This window comes from Microcaecilia unicolor, chromosome 12, assembly GCF_901765095.1.
Source record: "Microcaecilia unicolor chromosome 12, aMicUni1.1, whole genome shotgun sequence".
NCBI classification, from domain to species: Eukaryota; Metazoa; Chordata; class Amphibia; order Gymnophiona; family Siphonopidae; genus Microcaecilia; species Microcaecilia unicolor.
In genome coordinates this window covers 103,112,020-103,125,722 of record NC_044042.1, presented here as the reverse complement: position 1 = coordinate 103,125,722, position 13,703 = coordinate 103,112,020, and the positions used below count along the sequence as shown (strand labels likewise).

The 13,703-nt window shown below is 48.0% G+C and overlaps 1 protein-coding gene across 1 annotated transcript in view; it reads right to left on the bottom strand.

Annotated features, from left to right (window-relative positions):
• LOC115482024 (MATH and LRR domain-containing protein PFE0570w-like) overlaps positions 1 to 13,703 on the bottom strand; it is a 351,267-nt gene that overhangs the window by 88,484 nt on the left and 249,080 nt on the right. Inside the window, exon 9 of the mRNA XM_030221566.1 lies at positions 11,355 to 11,419. Within this exon, the coding sequence (XP_030077426.1) occupies positions 11,355 to 11,419 (65 nt within the window). The remainder of the gene's footprint in view (positions 1 to 11,354; positions 11,420 to 13,703) is intronic.

Here is a 13,703-nt window from a genome sequence, read left to right as displayed (position 1 = left end):
GCTGGCGGGGACGAAGCACCCTCCATCGACATCAACGGGGATTCCACCTGAGTGGCAATCGATACCGCGTCGAAGACTTCATCACCGGACCAGAGCCTCCATCAATGGCACCGAGGGCGCAAGCACCCCTGGTGCCGGCAAGGCCTGGCGCATGAGCCCTTCCAGGATCCCCGGAAGGATGGCTCGGAGGCACTCGTCTAGGCCCGCTGTCGGGAAAGGCAGGGGGGCCGGTGTGGGCGTCGGTGCTGGAAGCTGCCCGGGTCCAGGAGACGGTACCGAGGTACCCGACGACCTGCGCATCGACACCTCTTCGACAGACGGGGAGCACTCCTCCCGGCACTGCCGTTTCCTGGGGGGTCGAGTCTTCTCTCGATGTCCCGGAGCTGCCAGTCCCGTGCGCTGTGGGCGACCGATGACGGTGTCTCTTGGCAGCTTTCTTCCGATCCACGTCATTGGCGCTCCGCGGCATAGATGAGGAGGTGGTGGAGTCTCCATGGGCTTGAGGTATCGGATCCGACAGGGTTCGGTCCCGATGGCCCTGAGCAGCGGGAGTGGCCGGGGCGGACTGCCCACGTGGCCGCTCACCACCGCCGTCGCTGGCAGGTCGTCGGGCCAAGGGAACCTGTGCTCCTGGGGTCGATGCCATAGTCGGCGCCGACGCTGTCGACATCAGTACCGGTAACGAAGACCCGGCCGTCGACACCGATGCCGTCGAGGTCAACGTCGATGGGCCGGCGCAAGTTCCAAAAAGACGGTCCTGAAGAACTTGCCTCGCCACCTGCGTCCGCTTCCGTAAGCCGAGACACAAGGTGCACGCCTTGGAATTATGATCTGGGCTGAGGCACTGGAGGCACCAAGCGTGAGTATCGGTCTGCGAGATCTGCCGGCCGCACTGACCACACTTTTTGAATCCGCTCGGGACCTTCGAGGACAACGACGGAAAAATCGCGTCGGCGAAATCAAAATCGTCGATGGTGGCGGTGAGAAGCACACCAGAAAAAAAGAAACGACTGCGGCCGCGAAGAGGCGACCCCGCGACTTAACACAACGAGGGGAACAGAAACTTCTTTTTTTTTTTTTTTTAACAACAAGAAAATAAAAAGAAAAAAGAAATAAAGCGCGGACTAGGCCGCAAACCGGTTTTCCGGGGCTGACTAGGAGAGGGACAAAGACGCGTCTCTCTCCAGCGTGGAAAGCAAAAAACTGAGCGGGAACAGTCACGCACGGGCAGGAAGATGGCCGCGCATGCGCGGTGGGTGTGCCCTGCGTGCAGGACCTCCCGCGAGATTTTTGCTCCGGCTGGAGGGGGCTGCCGTGGACGTCAACCCAGTCATGAGAACAAGCAGCCTGCTTGTCCTCAGAGAATAACATGTATAGAATGTTTGTACGTTTGGGAAGTTTGCAAGGTGCCCTTGGCCTGGATTGGCCGCTGTCGTGGACAGGATGCTGGGCTCGATGGACCCTTGGTCTTTCCCAGTGTGGCATTATTTATGTACTTATGTATTTATCTTCCCACCTAAACCAACCTCTCCCCTTCCCTCACTCTCTATTTCTGTCGACAACACGCTCATTCTTCCTGTCTCATCTGCTCGTAACCTTGGGGTCATCTTCGACTCCTCCCTCTCCTTCTCTGCACATATTCAACAGATTGCTAAAACCTGTTGTTTCTTCCTCTATAATATCGCCAAAATTCGCCCTCTCCTTTCTGAGCTCGCTACCAGAACCCTCATCCACACTCTCATCATCTCTCGCTTGGACTACTGCAACTTGCTTCTCACAGGTCTTCCACTCAGCCATCTCTCTCCTCTTCAATCTGTTCAAAATTCTGCTGCACAATTAATATTTCGCCAAAGTCGCTATGCCCATTATCAGCCCTCTTCTGAAGTCACTTCACTGCTCCCTATCCGTTTCCATATACAGTTCAAGCTCCTCTTATTAACCTATAAGTGCATTCACTCTGCTGCCCCTCACTACCTCTCCACCCTCATCTCTCCCTACACTCCTTCCCAGGAACTCCATTCACTAGGCAAATCTCTCCTATTTGCAACCTTCTCCTCCATCGCTAACTCCAGACTCCGTTCCTGTTATCTCGCCGCACCTTACGCCTGGAACAGACTTCCTGAGCCATTATGTCAAGCTCCATCCCTGGCCGCCTTCAAATCCAGGCTAAACGCCTACCTGTTTGATGCTGCTTTTAATTCCTAACTTGTCACCTGCTCATAACCTTTATCTTGTCTTCCTCTCTTCAATAGTCCCTTTTCCTTATGTGTCCTCTCTGTCTGTCCTACCCTTATTCCTTAATTGTCCTGTCTGTCTGTCCTGATTTAGATTGTAAGCTCTTTTGAGCAGGGACTGTCTTTTCTTCATGTTCAACTGTGAAGCGCTGCGTACGACTGGTAGCGCTATAGAAATGATTTGTAGTAGTAGTAGTTTAAAACTATGGGGAAAATGCCTATTTCTAGAGAAAATTTCAGTTTAAAACTATGGGAAAAGGGTTTGTACACTATGGCAACTAGTTAATGATGCCTGCTTTTCTCTCTCTCTCTCTCTTTTTATTCCCCCCTTAATATTAAACTAGGTCCTGCTTGCTTTTCCCTCTCTCTCTTTTTATTCCCCCTTAATACTAAACTAGATCCTGCAGTGCCTGTTAGATTCTGTTAATGCTGTGGTACAAAGTTTTTTAAAACTAAGTGGAAAAGACTATGGAGATTAGTTGATAAAATTTGCTTCAAGTCCAAAGAGCATAGCCAATCTTTTTCCTGAATTATGCGGAGAAGGGTGCCCAGGAAAATCATCCTGAACTTTTCTTTGACCATGAATTTGTTCAGGGTCCTTAGGTCTAGGATAAGACAAAATCCTCCCATTCTCTTGGGCACAAAAGTACCTGGAAGAGAAACCCTTTCCTTCTTCCCCTGGCAGCATGGGTTTGACTGCATTGGTCTGTAGAAGGGCGGAGATTTCCTCTACAATTACCTGCTTGTGCTGAGAGCTGATGAACCAAGGGCATAACCAAGACGGAATATTTGAAGAACCTGCTTGGTCGGAGGTCACAAGGGGGTCACCTGTGTTGGAAAAAATTCAGCCTCTCCTCTACTGGTAGGCCGTCTGTGACAGTTACTTGAGTGCGGCTATGCTCTTCTGGACCAATCAAAAGCTTGCCCCTTGCTTAGACTGGGGAGTCACGTGGGACTTCCGAGGTTGAGAACGCTGGGCCTGGAGGTTCTGGGCAGAGCAAGAAGGCAGTGGAAACCTACGCCTTTGAGAGTAGTTGGGTCGCCACCTAGACTCATTCAAAAACCTTGTAGATAAAGGTGAGGCAGCAGCTGGAGGTTGCTGAGATAGGGTCTGGATGGTATGAGTATGTTTCTTTATGAGGTCAGTGACCTCTTGTCCCCAAAGACTGTCTCCTCAGCAAGGTATAGCCACCAACTGATCTGCTGGTTCCAGGTCAGACACACAGCCCTGAAAGTCTGTGCATCCTCACACCCATGGCCAGTGATGTATTTAGGGTAGGTACGTTGTGGCATATGCAACTCGTCAGACCCGCCCCCCCCCCCTTAACATTTTCTTGGCATCTTTACCTGGCAGTGACACTCATAGGCTGCCTGTGGCCTGCTCCAGAACTTCCTCCCTGAACCACCAGGATGGCAGGGAGGAAGTTCCAGAGCCAGCCACAGGCAACCTATCAGTGACGCTGCCAGCTGAAGACACTGAGAGGATTTTAAGATGGGGTGGGACTGGCAGTGGTGGAGGGGACTGATAGGGGGAGCAGCACAGTGACATGGGGGGAGATGCACCCCCTGTAAAAAGTTCCTGGCTACACTACTACCCATGGCAGAGAGTCTGGACGCAATATGAAAAGAATCGTAAGCGTCCCAGCCAGTGTTCCAGCCTTGTTCTTGCCCTGCTTCCTGCCTTGCTCCAGCCCTGAGTCCAAGCTCCAGCCTTGCACAGGTGTGTTGCCTGCCACCAGTTGGGGTCTAGCCAGCCCTTGGGTTGGCTAGGCAGCGTCAACTCAGCTGCAACCCAAGAACTCACCCTGGGTCGTGATAAACTGCAAAGGACATGAGCTAGGGCGAGTCACCCACCTTGCAGCTGTTCCAGCAGCTAGCCCTCCAGCTTCAGCAAGTGCCTGATTCTGTTCAGAACCTGACCAGCCGAATGGACCAGCTGTAGTATCTCCAGGACCTCGCCCAAGAGGTCCAGCAGCAACAGACTCAACTTTGGAAGATTACGGAAACCCTTCAGGGGGTTTGTGCTCAGCTGGCAGCAATGCAAACCGCAGGTCCTCCAGGTTTGAACTCACCTCCAGGATCCGCTTCAGTGGTGCCACCTCCGGCTTACATGGTGTGTCAGCCTCATGGGAACCCCAAGGCATGTCGAGGATTTATTAACCAGTGTTAGATGAACTTTGAAGTACAGCCCTCTAGCTTTCCTTCAGATCTAGTCAAGATTACCTTTATTGTCTCTTTCTTTTTTTGGGCAAACACTGGCTTGGGCCTCTCCTCTGTGGAAGCAGAATGACTTGCTTATAAAGAGGAAGGATATAATAATTGCAAAAGGGACAAAAATACCCGCATGGGAAGGCACTGTTAAAGCAGAGAAAAAAAGCACTGAGAGGAGAAAACGATGATGCGTCCTCCCTGCTCTGCGGAAAAATGAGGACTGAGGGACCCGGATCCATAGGCGGGAAGGCACCAGCATATGTGTGGCAGGATAGAAATATAGAAACACAGAAACATGACGGCAGATAAAGGCCATATGACCCATCCAGTCTGCCCATTCTCTGTAACCCCTCATTCTTCGTGTTCCTAAGCGATCCCACATGCTTATCCCATGCCTCTAATATCCGCTACCTATGTTCCTGTACCCGCTCCGCCGAACGCCTCGGGCGGAAATCTCAGGCCCTTGCTGATTTCTTACACTTTAAGTTCATGCTGACCTCCTTCCAAACTGCTCTTTTACGCGCCAAACAGGATTATTATATCCAACTGACTAACTCTCTTGGCTCTAACCCTCGACTTCTCTTCACCACATTGAACTCTCTCCTCAAGGTGCCCCCTCCCCCAACTCCCCCTTCATTATCTCCTCAGACCCTTGCTGAATTCTTTCACGACAAGGTTCAAAAGATAAACCTTGCATTCTCTACCTCGCCACCTCTCCCTCCACTAGTCTGTTCCCCTCTCTCTCCTTCCCCTCATTCCCTTTCCTCCTTTCCTGAAGTTACTATTGAGGAAACTACACTTCTCCTTTCTTCCTCAAAATGTACCACCTGTTCCTCTGATCCCATTCCCACCCACGTTCTTAATGCCATCTCTCCTGCTCTTATTCCTTTTTTTATCTGTCACATTCTCAACCTCTCACTTTCCACTGCAACTGTCCCTGCTGCCTTTAAACATGCTGTGGCCACACCTCTCCTTAAGAAGCCTTCACTCGACCCTACTTGTCCCTCTAATTACTGACCCATCTCCCTCCTTCCTTTTCTCTCCAAATTACTTGAGCGTGCTGTTCACCGCCACTGCCTTGATTTTCTCTCCTCACAAGCTATTCTTGACCCACTACATAGTAACATAGTAGATGACGGCAGAAAAAGACCTGCACAGTCCATCCAGTCTGCCCAACAAGATAACTCATATGTGCTAATTTTTGTGTATACCCTACTTTGATTTGTACCTGTGTTCTTCAGGGCACAGACCGTATAAGTCTGCCCAGCACTATCCCCGCCTCCCAACCACTATCCCCGCCTCCCAACCACCAGCTCTGGCACAGACCGTATAAGTCTGCCCAGCACTATCCCTGCCTCCCAACCACCAGTCCCGCTTCCCACCACCAGCTCTGGCACAGACCGTATAAGTCTGCCCAGCACTATCCCCGCCTCCCAACCACCAGCCCCGCCTCCCGATCTTGACTAAGCTCCTTGACTAAGAGACCATTGGATTAAGGCATGAGACTAAAAACATTAAAGAAAAGAAAATGGATGATACTAGGAAGTAGAAGTCATGATGGATTGTTAAGAAGCAGTCTTTGGGAAGAGGAAGGTTTTTAACCTCTTCCAGAAGTTGAGCTAGCAGTTTTCCTTTTCCAGGATTTTCCTTTGTGAACACAGAAGTATGTGTTTAGCATATCCGCTTTTTCCTCATTACTTTCCACATAGCGGGTCTCAGCATCTTTCAGACTTACAATTCCATTTCTAGCCTTCCTCCTCTCTCCAACATATCTGAAAAGAGTCTTGTCACCTCTCTTTACATCTTTGTTTTTTCTTCCACCTGTGCTTTTGCTAGCTGTTTTTTCCCCCTCTTTGCTTCATTGAGTTTTACCTGGTAATCTTGTCTGTGTTCCTCTTGTTGTATTCTTTTTCACCCACTTATCTGGTGAACCTTTTTTTACATAAAGAACTGTTCTCAGAGAAAATCTTTCTTCACCCAACGCATAATTAAACTCTGGAATTCGTTGCCGGAGAACGTGGTGAAGGCAGTTAGCTTAGTAGAGTTTAAAACGGGGTTAGACGGTTTCCTAAAGGACAAGTCCATAAACCGCTACTAAATGGACTTGGGAAAAATCCACAATTCCAGGAATAACATGTATAGAATGTTTGTATGTTTGGGAAGCTTGCCAGGTGCCCTTGGCCTGGATTGGCTGCTGTCGTGGACAGGATGCTGGGCTCGATGGACCCTTGGTCTTTTCCCAGTGTGGCATTACTTATGTACTTATTCTCCCACTTCTCCTGTGTTTACTCATGCTGTCAGCTTTTTCAGGTGTTCTCCCATTCTACTGAAGTCAGCAGGTTTGAAATCCAGTCCTTTGGGGTTTGTGTGTCTGCACTCCACTTTACCTCTTGTATCAAACCATATCGTGTGATTATCGCTGTTGCCTAGGTAGACAGTTAGACACCCACCTGGACGTTACAAACAACCTTAAATACATTTAAGAAGGAACTGAAGACAACGGAGTTTCAGCAAATTTATGGTGATGACTAGAGATACCCAAAAGACAGGTGTTCTTGCTGGATTATGAATTTGATTATAGTAAAACGTGCTGACTGACTGAGCTATTATTGTATTTTTTTGCTAGGTTTGATGTTTTAACGGCTACCTGATTGTTTGTCTTGGTCATGTTATTGTTCTTGAATTATACTGTACTAGTAAAAAAAAAGGCCCGTTTCTGACACAAATGAAACGGGCGCTAGCAAGGTTTTCCTCGAAGTGTGTATGTTTGAAAGAGAGTGTGTGTGAGAGATGGAGTGTGTGTGTCAGAGAGAGAATGAGAGAGAGACAGAGACATAGTAACATAGTAGATGACGGCAGAAAAAGACCTGCATGGTCCATCCAGTCTGTCCAACAAGATAAACTCATATGTGTATACCTTACCTTGATTTGTACCTGCCTTTTTCAGGGCACAGACAGTACAAGTCTGACCAGCAGTATTTCCCGCCTCCCAACCACCAGTCCCGCCTCCCATCACCGGCTCTGGCAAAGACCGTATAAGTCTGCCCTCCACTATCCTCGCCTCCCATCCACCAACCTCTCTTCCCCCACCTGCTCCGCCACCCAATTTTGGCTAAGCTTCTGAGGATCCATTCCTACAGCGTGTGTGTGTGTTTGTGTGAGAGAGAGAGTGTGTGAGAGACAGAGTGTCTGTGTGTGTGAGACTGTGTGTGTGTGACAGAGAGATAGAGTGTGATAGACAGGGAGTGTGTCAGAAAGAGTGTATGTGAGACAGTGAGTGAGAGTGAGCCCCCACCCCTCCTCTCGTAGGGCCCCCCTCCCCACCCCCACTCCACCTCTCTGGTCTCAGGACTCTCCCCTGCCCCACCTCCAGCCAGCCATGTCCAGCGACACTCCTCTCCACCTGCCCCCCCTGCAGCCACCCATGTCCAGGGACCCTCCCCCTTCCAGCTACCCATGTCCAGCGACCCTCCCCCCCGGCGCATCAAACCCCCTCGCCACCCACAGATGCCAGTGGTAACGCTGTCTGGCCACTGCTGCTTCTCCTGTTGAGCAGCAGCGGCCGCTACAAAAAGAAAAAAAGCGACAAATGCTTCCAAACCCAGCCCAAATCATTCGCAAATGCCCGAGTGTCAAAACGCAGTCTCTGCAGCCGCTCCTCCCCTCGCCAGTCACATCGCTGCGCTCCTTCGGGGTCTTACTCCAGGGGCAGTGACGTGGAGGCAAGAGGACGAGCGGCTGCACAGACTGTGCCCCAAGACTCGGGCACCTGTGAATGACCCGGGCCGGACCCCAAAACATCCATCGCCTTTTCTTTTTGTAGTTGTCGCTGCTGCTCAACAGGAAAAGAAGCAGCGGTCGGACAGCGTTGTGGCAGCTGCGGGTGGCGAGGGGGTTGATGCGCTTCGGGTGGGGGAAGGGGGATGTTTGATGTGCCGGGGGGGGGGGGGTTCTGTGGTGCCATGCTTGTAGTTTTTTGATGTGCCGCTCCCTGCCACCTGCTCCGAAGTGGCAGGGAGCGGCGCACTGAGATCTGGTTTTCGCCCTCTCCACTCAACCGAAACTGCGCTTACTAAAGTCTTCAGTGACCTATTACTGGCTAAATCCAGAGGTCAATATTCCATCCTCATTCTTCTTGATCTTTCCGCTGCTTTTGACACAGTCGATCACAGCATACTTCTCGATACCCTGTCCTCACTTGGATTCCAGGGCTCTGTCCTTTCCTGGTTCTCTTCCTACCTCTCCCTCCGCACCTTTAGTGTTCACTCTGGTGGATCCTCTTCTACTTCTATCCCTCTGCCTGTCGGCGTACCTCAGGGTTCTGTTCTTGGTCCCCTCCTCTTTTCTACCCACACTTCTTCCCTTGGTTCATTAATCTCATCCCATGGCTTTTCCTACCATCTCTATGCTGATGACTCCCAAATCTACCTTTCTACCTTGCATCCAAACCAAAGTTTCAGCGTGCTTGTCTGACATTGCTGTCTGGATGTCTCAACGCCACCTGAAATTAAACATGACCAAAACCGAGCTTCTCATTTTTCCCCCCAAACCCACCTCCCCTCTCCCCCCGTTTTCTATTTCTGTTGATGGCTCTCTCATTCTCCCTGTCTCCTCAGCTCGAAACCTTGGGGTTATCTTTGACTCTTCTCTCTCCTTCTCTACTCATATCCAGCAGATCGCCAAGACCTGTCGTTTCTTTCTTTACAACATCCGTAAAATCCGCCCCTTTCTTTCTGAGCACTTTACCAAAACCCTCATCCACACCCTTGTCACCTCTCGTTTGGACTATTGCAATCTGCTTCTTGCTGGCCTCCCACTTAGTCACCTCTCTCCCCTCCAGTTGGTTCAAAACTCTGCTGCCCATCTCGTCTTCCGCCAGACGCTTTACTCATACTACCACTCTCCTCAAGTCGCTTCACTGGCTCCCTATCCGTTTTCGCATCCTTTTCAAACTTCTTCTACTAACCTATAAATGTACTCACTCTGCTGCTCCCCAGTATCTCTCCACACTCGTCCTTCCCTACACCCCTTCCCGTGCACTCCGTTCCCTGGATAAATCCTTCTTATCTGTTCCCTTCTCCGCTACTGCCAACTCCAGACTTCGCTCCTTCTGTCTTGCTGCGCCCTACGCCTGGAATAGACTTCCTGAGCCCCTACGTCTTGCCCCATCCTTGACCATCTTTAAAACTAGATTGAAAGCCCACCTCTTTAACATTGCTTTTGACTCGTAACCACTTGTATCCACTCGCCTCCACCTACCCTCCTCTCCTCTTTCCTCTACACATTAATTGATTTGTTTGCTTTATTTTTTTGTCTACTAGATTGTAAGCTCTTTGAGCAGGGACTGTCTTTCTTCTATGTTTGTGCAGCGCTGCGTACGCTTTGTAGCGCTATAGAAATGCTAAATAGTGGTAGTAGTACTAGTAGCCTTTTTAAACTCTGGAACAGTCCTCGACTCCACCACCTCCACTGGGAGGCCATTCCACGCCTCCACCACCCTTTCTGTGAAATAATACTTCCTCAGGTTGCTCCTAAGCCTATTCCCTCTCAACTTTGTCGTATGCCCCCTCGTTCCAGAGCTCTCCTTCATTCATCTTCCTGTACATAAATGCCCTTGAGATATTTAAACGTTTCTATCATGTCTCCTCTCTCCCTCCTCTCTTCCAGCGTATACATGTTGAGGTTCATAAGCCTGTCCCTATAATTTTTGCATTCAAGACCGCTTACTAATTTCGTAGCCACCCTCTGGACCAACTCCATCCTGTTTATATCTTTCCGTAGGTGCGGTCTCCAGAACTGCACGCAGTACTCCAAAGACTCACCAGAGTCTTATACAACGGCACTATCACCACCTTTTTTTCCTGCTAGTCATGCCTCTCTTTATGCACCCAAGAAGTGTAGTTTTTCCACAGGTGAAAGGGACAGTATAGGAGGCAAGCTAGAGAAAGTAAGCACAAGGACTGGAACTTGGGATGTAGAAGAGATCCCCTGTGCTTGGTTTCCCCCTTATCCTGCATCTGTAGGGTAAATGCTCTATGCCAGCACTGGCTGGCACAGATTTTGAAAGAAAATTCTTCAAAGAATGTCCAATTAGAAAATGTGCTTGCAAGCCTGCAGATACAGAATACCCTGCAACCATATTGCACTATCCCAAAATTATCCTCCCCATAGAAGTTGTATAATAGAATTATTGTGAATTCAATAAAAAATACATACACACACACACACACAAAGGACAGAGGAAGCTGACATTGTAACCTAAGGGAGTAATTCTTAAAATGTCCCCTAAAGTTAGGTGCCAGGATGCATTGGCATTATAAAACAGTAGCATAAGACTGCATTTACATGTCTAACTTTAGGCATAAGCATTTACGCCAGCTCAAAGGTTGAAGTAAACATTTGCGCTGAAGTGGTTCGAGTTAGATAACTGCTAGTCTTCTATAACCCATGCACGCAGGTTCTAGGCATGTACCTGATCCACCCATACACCTCCCTGATCCACGCCCCGGTGCAGCTGCACACTAAGGATTTTGTGCACTCATTATATAGAATCTCGACTAAGGGTAGTTACATGCGTAACCGCTAATTAGTGCCAATTTGTGCCAATTAGGAGTTAATTATTAAATTACAACAGGTCAATGGCTGGCGTAAGTTCGCACGCCTAAGTGCACTATGCAATGCGCATAACTAATAGTATTGTTTAAGTTGTGCGCCTATGCTCTGCCCATGTGTATGATCCCTTGCAGTTACATGCTAAGCGACTGCGGCGCACACGTTATAGAATAATGCCTAACATTTACGCACATAACTCGCCAATTACTAGCGCCTCTGACGCGCATTCAGTGTGAACTAAGCTAAAAAAACAAGCGGATCAATAACAATGCCAAATGAAGGAACAGTAATAGTTACTGTGAAGGGTTTGATGTCATCTCTTCTTTCTGTGTAATAGGAGCAGCTGTCCTCTGAGAACAAATCTGTTCAGATGAGAAAAAGATGCCAATTATTAATAAGAATTCTCCACTGATACTGACTGATAAGGAGGCATATGGAGGGTAATTCTTAGGTGCCAAGAAAGTACATAAATAAGCAGAATACCAGCATAAATGCTTGCATGTGTGCACATATGCATGCATTTAAATGCTAATATTCCAGTTATGTGCTATTCTATAAACTGGCGCCTAAGTGCAATAGTGCATAGTTCGAAGGTAGGCTGCTTAACATGCATTAGATGTTAGCATAAGCTTGGATTAATGTTTAACATGCAGTAAAACTCATGCTACCTACTTAATGCAGCTTAGTAAAAAGGGCCCCTAAATAAGTAATCAGCATTAACTTTCCTCAGGGACTTGGGTTAGGGCTGTCCTCTCTTGACTTTACCGCCCTAACCCAAGTCCCTGAAGAAAGTTATTCTGAAACCTACGGTGTCGGGCGTATTATCACAGGGGAGAGCAGTCTTTTCTTCATAACTCAAAAGCGATCTGGACATCAGAGCCCTTAGCGTTTGGTGTTTACCAGCGCGGGGCTCATGAAATAAGTGAAAATATTTACTATTATCGTCATTATACCTTTGCTTGGATTGAAGATTTATGCTGGCCGAGTTGGTTATTGGCAGTGCATTTGTGCGATTAGTATTTAAGGGGTGCACAATTGCACTTAGCACACAAGAAAAGCACACTATTGCACAAAAGCACCACAATAGGAGCGAGCGACCCAATGAATGAAGTGCAATATTTCACCTGTTAGTGGTCTTGAAAGAATACCACGTGGGTGCTTACATTTTTTTTTTTTCTGAGGGTACGCCTGCTCTATGCAGTTGGGTACATTCTCCTGGTTATGATTTGGTGTTATATATTAGGCTATCAGAGAGGAAGGGGATTTTTTGTTTATATTTTTGGTTTCCCAGGACTGCCTAGGCATAAATTGCTTAGAGGTAGGCACACTACTTTTTAGGTGTATTTGCAGTCAATCATACAATCTTAGCATAACCCTTTTCTGCATGTAAAATAGGCTTTACACATGGAAAACTCTTTATTACATTACCTCCACGTTTATCTACCCACAGAAAATTTGTTTAAATTATCTTTATTGCTGAAGATCATCATCTCTCCAAACTTACAATGTTAAAGTCATAAAATTTACATCTCAGCAAACAAACTTTTCTATTAACATTGTTTTAAGCTACCCTTCTACTCCCCTCCCCCCCTTGCCTCAAGGTTGATCTCAATTCTTTATTGTGTATCTCTAAATGTCCAACAATATTAGATATTAAGTAGTCTACTTCGTGCTGCTGGAGTCAGTGTTCTCCAAAAGGGAGCCCACCTGCGTTCAAATGCTCTCTCTGCTGCCAATGGTGCTGAGGTCGCCTCTAATCGTTCCATTACATAAGTAATGCCATACTGGGAAAAGACCAAGGGTCCATCGAGCCCAGCATCCTGTCCACGACAGCGGCCAATCCAGGCCAAGGGCACCTGGCAAGCTTCCCAAACGTACACACATTCTATACATGTTATTCCTGGAATTGTGGATTTTTCCCAAGTCCATTTAGTAGCAGTTTATGGACTTGTCCTTTAGGAAACTGTCCAACCCCTTTTTAAACTCTGCTAAGCTAACCGCCTTCACCACTTTCTCCGACAACGAATTCCAGAGTTTAATTATACGTTGGGTGAAGAAAAATTTTCTCCAATTTGTTTTAAATTTACTACACTGTAGTTTCATCGCATGCCCCCTAGTCCTAGTATTTTTGGAAAGCGTGAACAAATGCTTCACATCCACCTGTTCCACTCCACTCATTATTTTATATACCTCTATCATGTCTCCCCTCAGCTGTCTCTTCTCCAAGCTGAATAGCCCTAGCCTCCTTAATCTTTCTTCATAGGGAAGTCGTCCCATCCCCGCTATCATTTTAGTTGCCCTTCGCTGCACCTTTTCCAATTCTACTATATCTTTTTTGAGATGCGGCGACCAGAATTGAACACAATATTCAAGGTGCGGTCGCACCATGGAGGATATAACGGCATTATAACATCCTCACACCTGTTTTCCATACCTTTCCTAATAATACCCAACATTCTATTCGCTTTCCTAGTCGCAGCAGCACACTGAGAAGGTTTCAGTGTATTATCGACGATGACGACACCCAGATCCCTTTCTTGGTCCATAACTCCTAACGTGGAACTTTGCATGACGTAGCTATAATTCGGGTTCTTTTTTCCCACATGCATCACCTTGCACTTGCTCACATTAAACGTCATCTGCCAT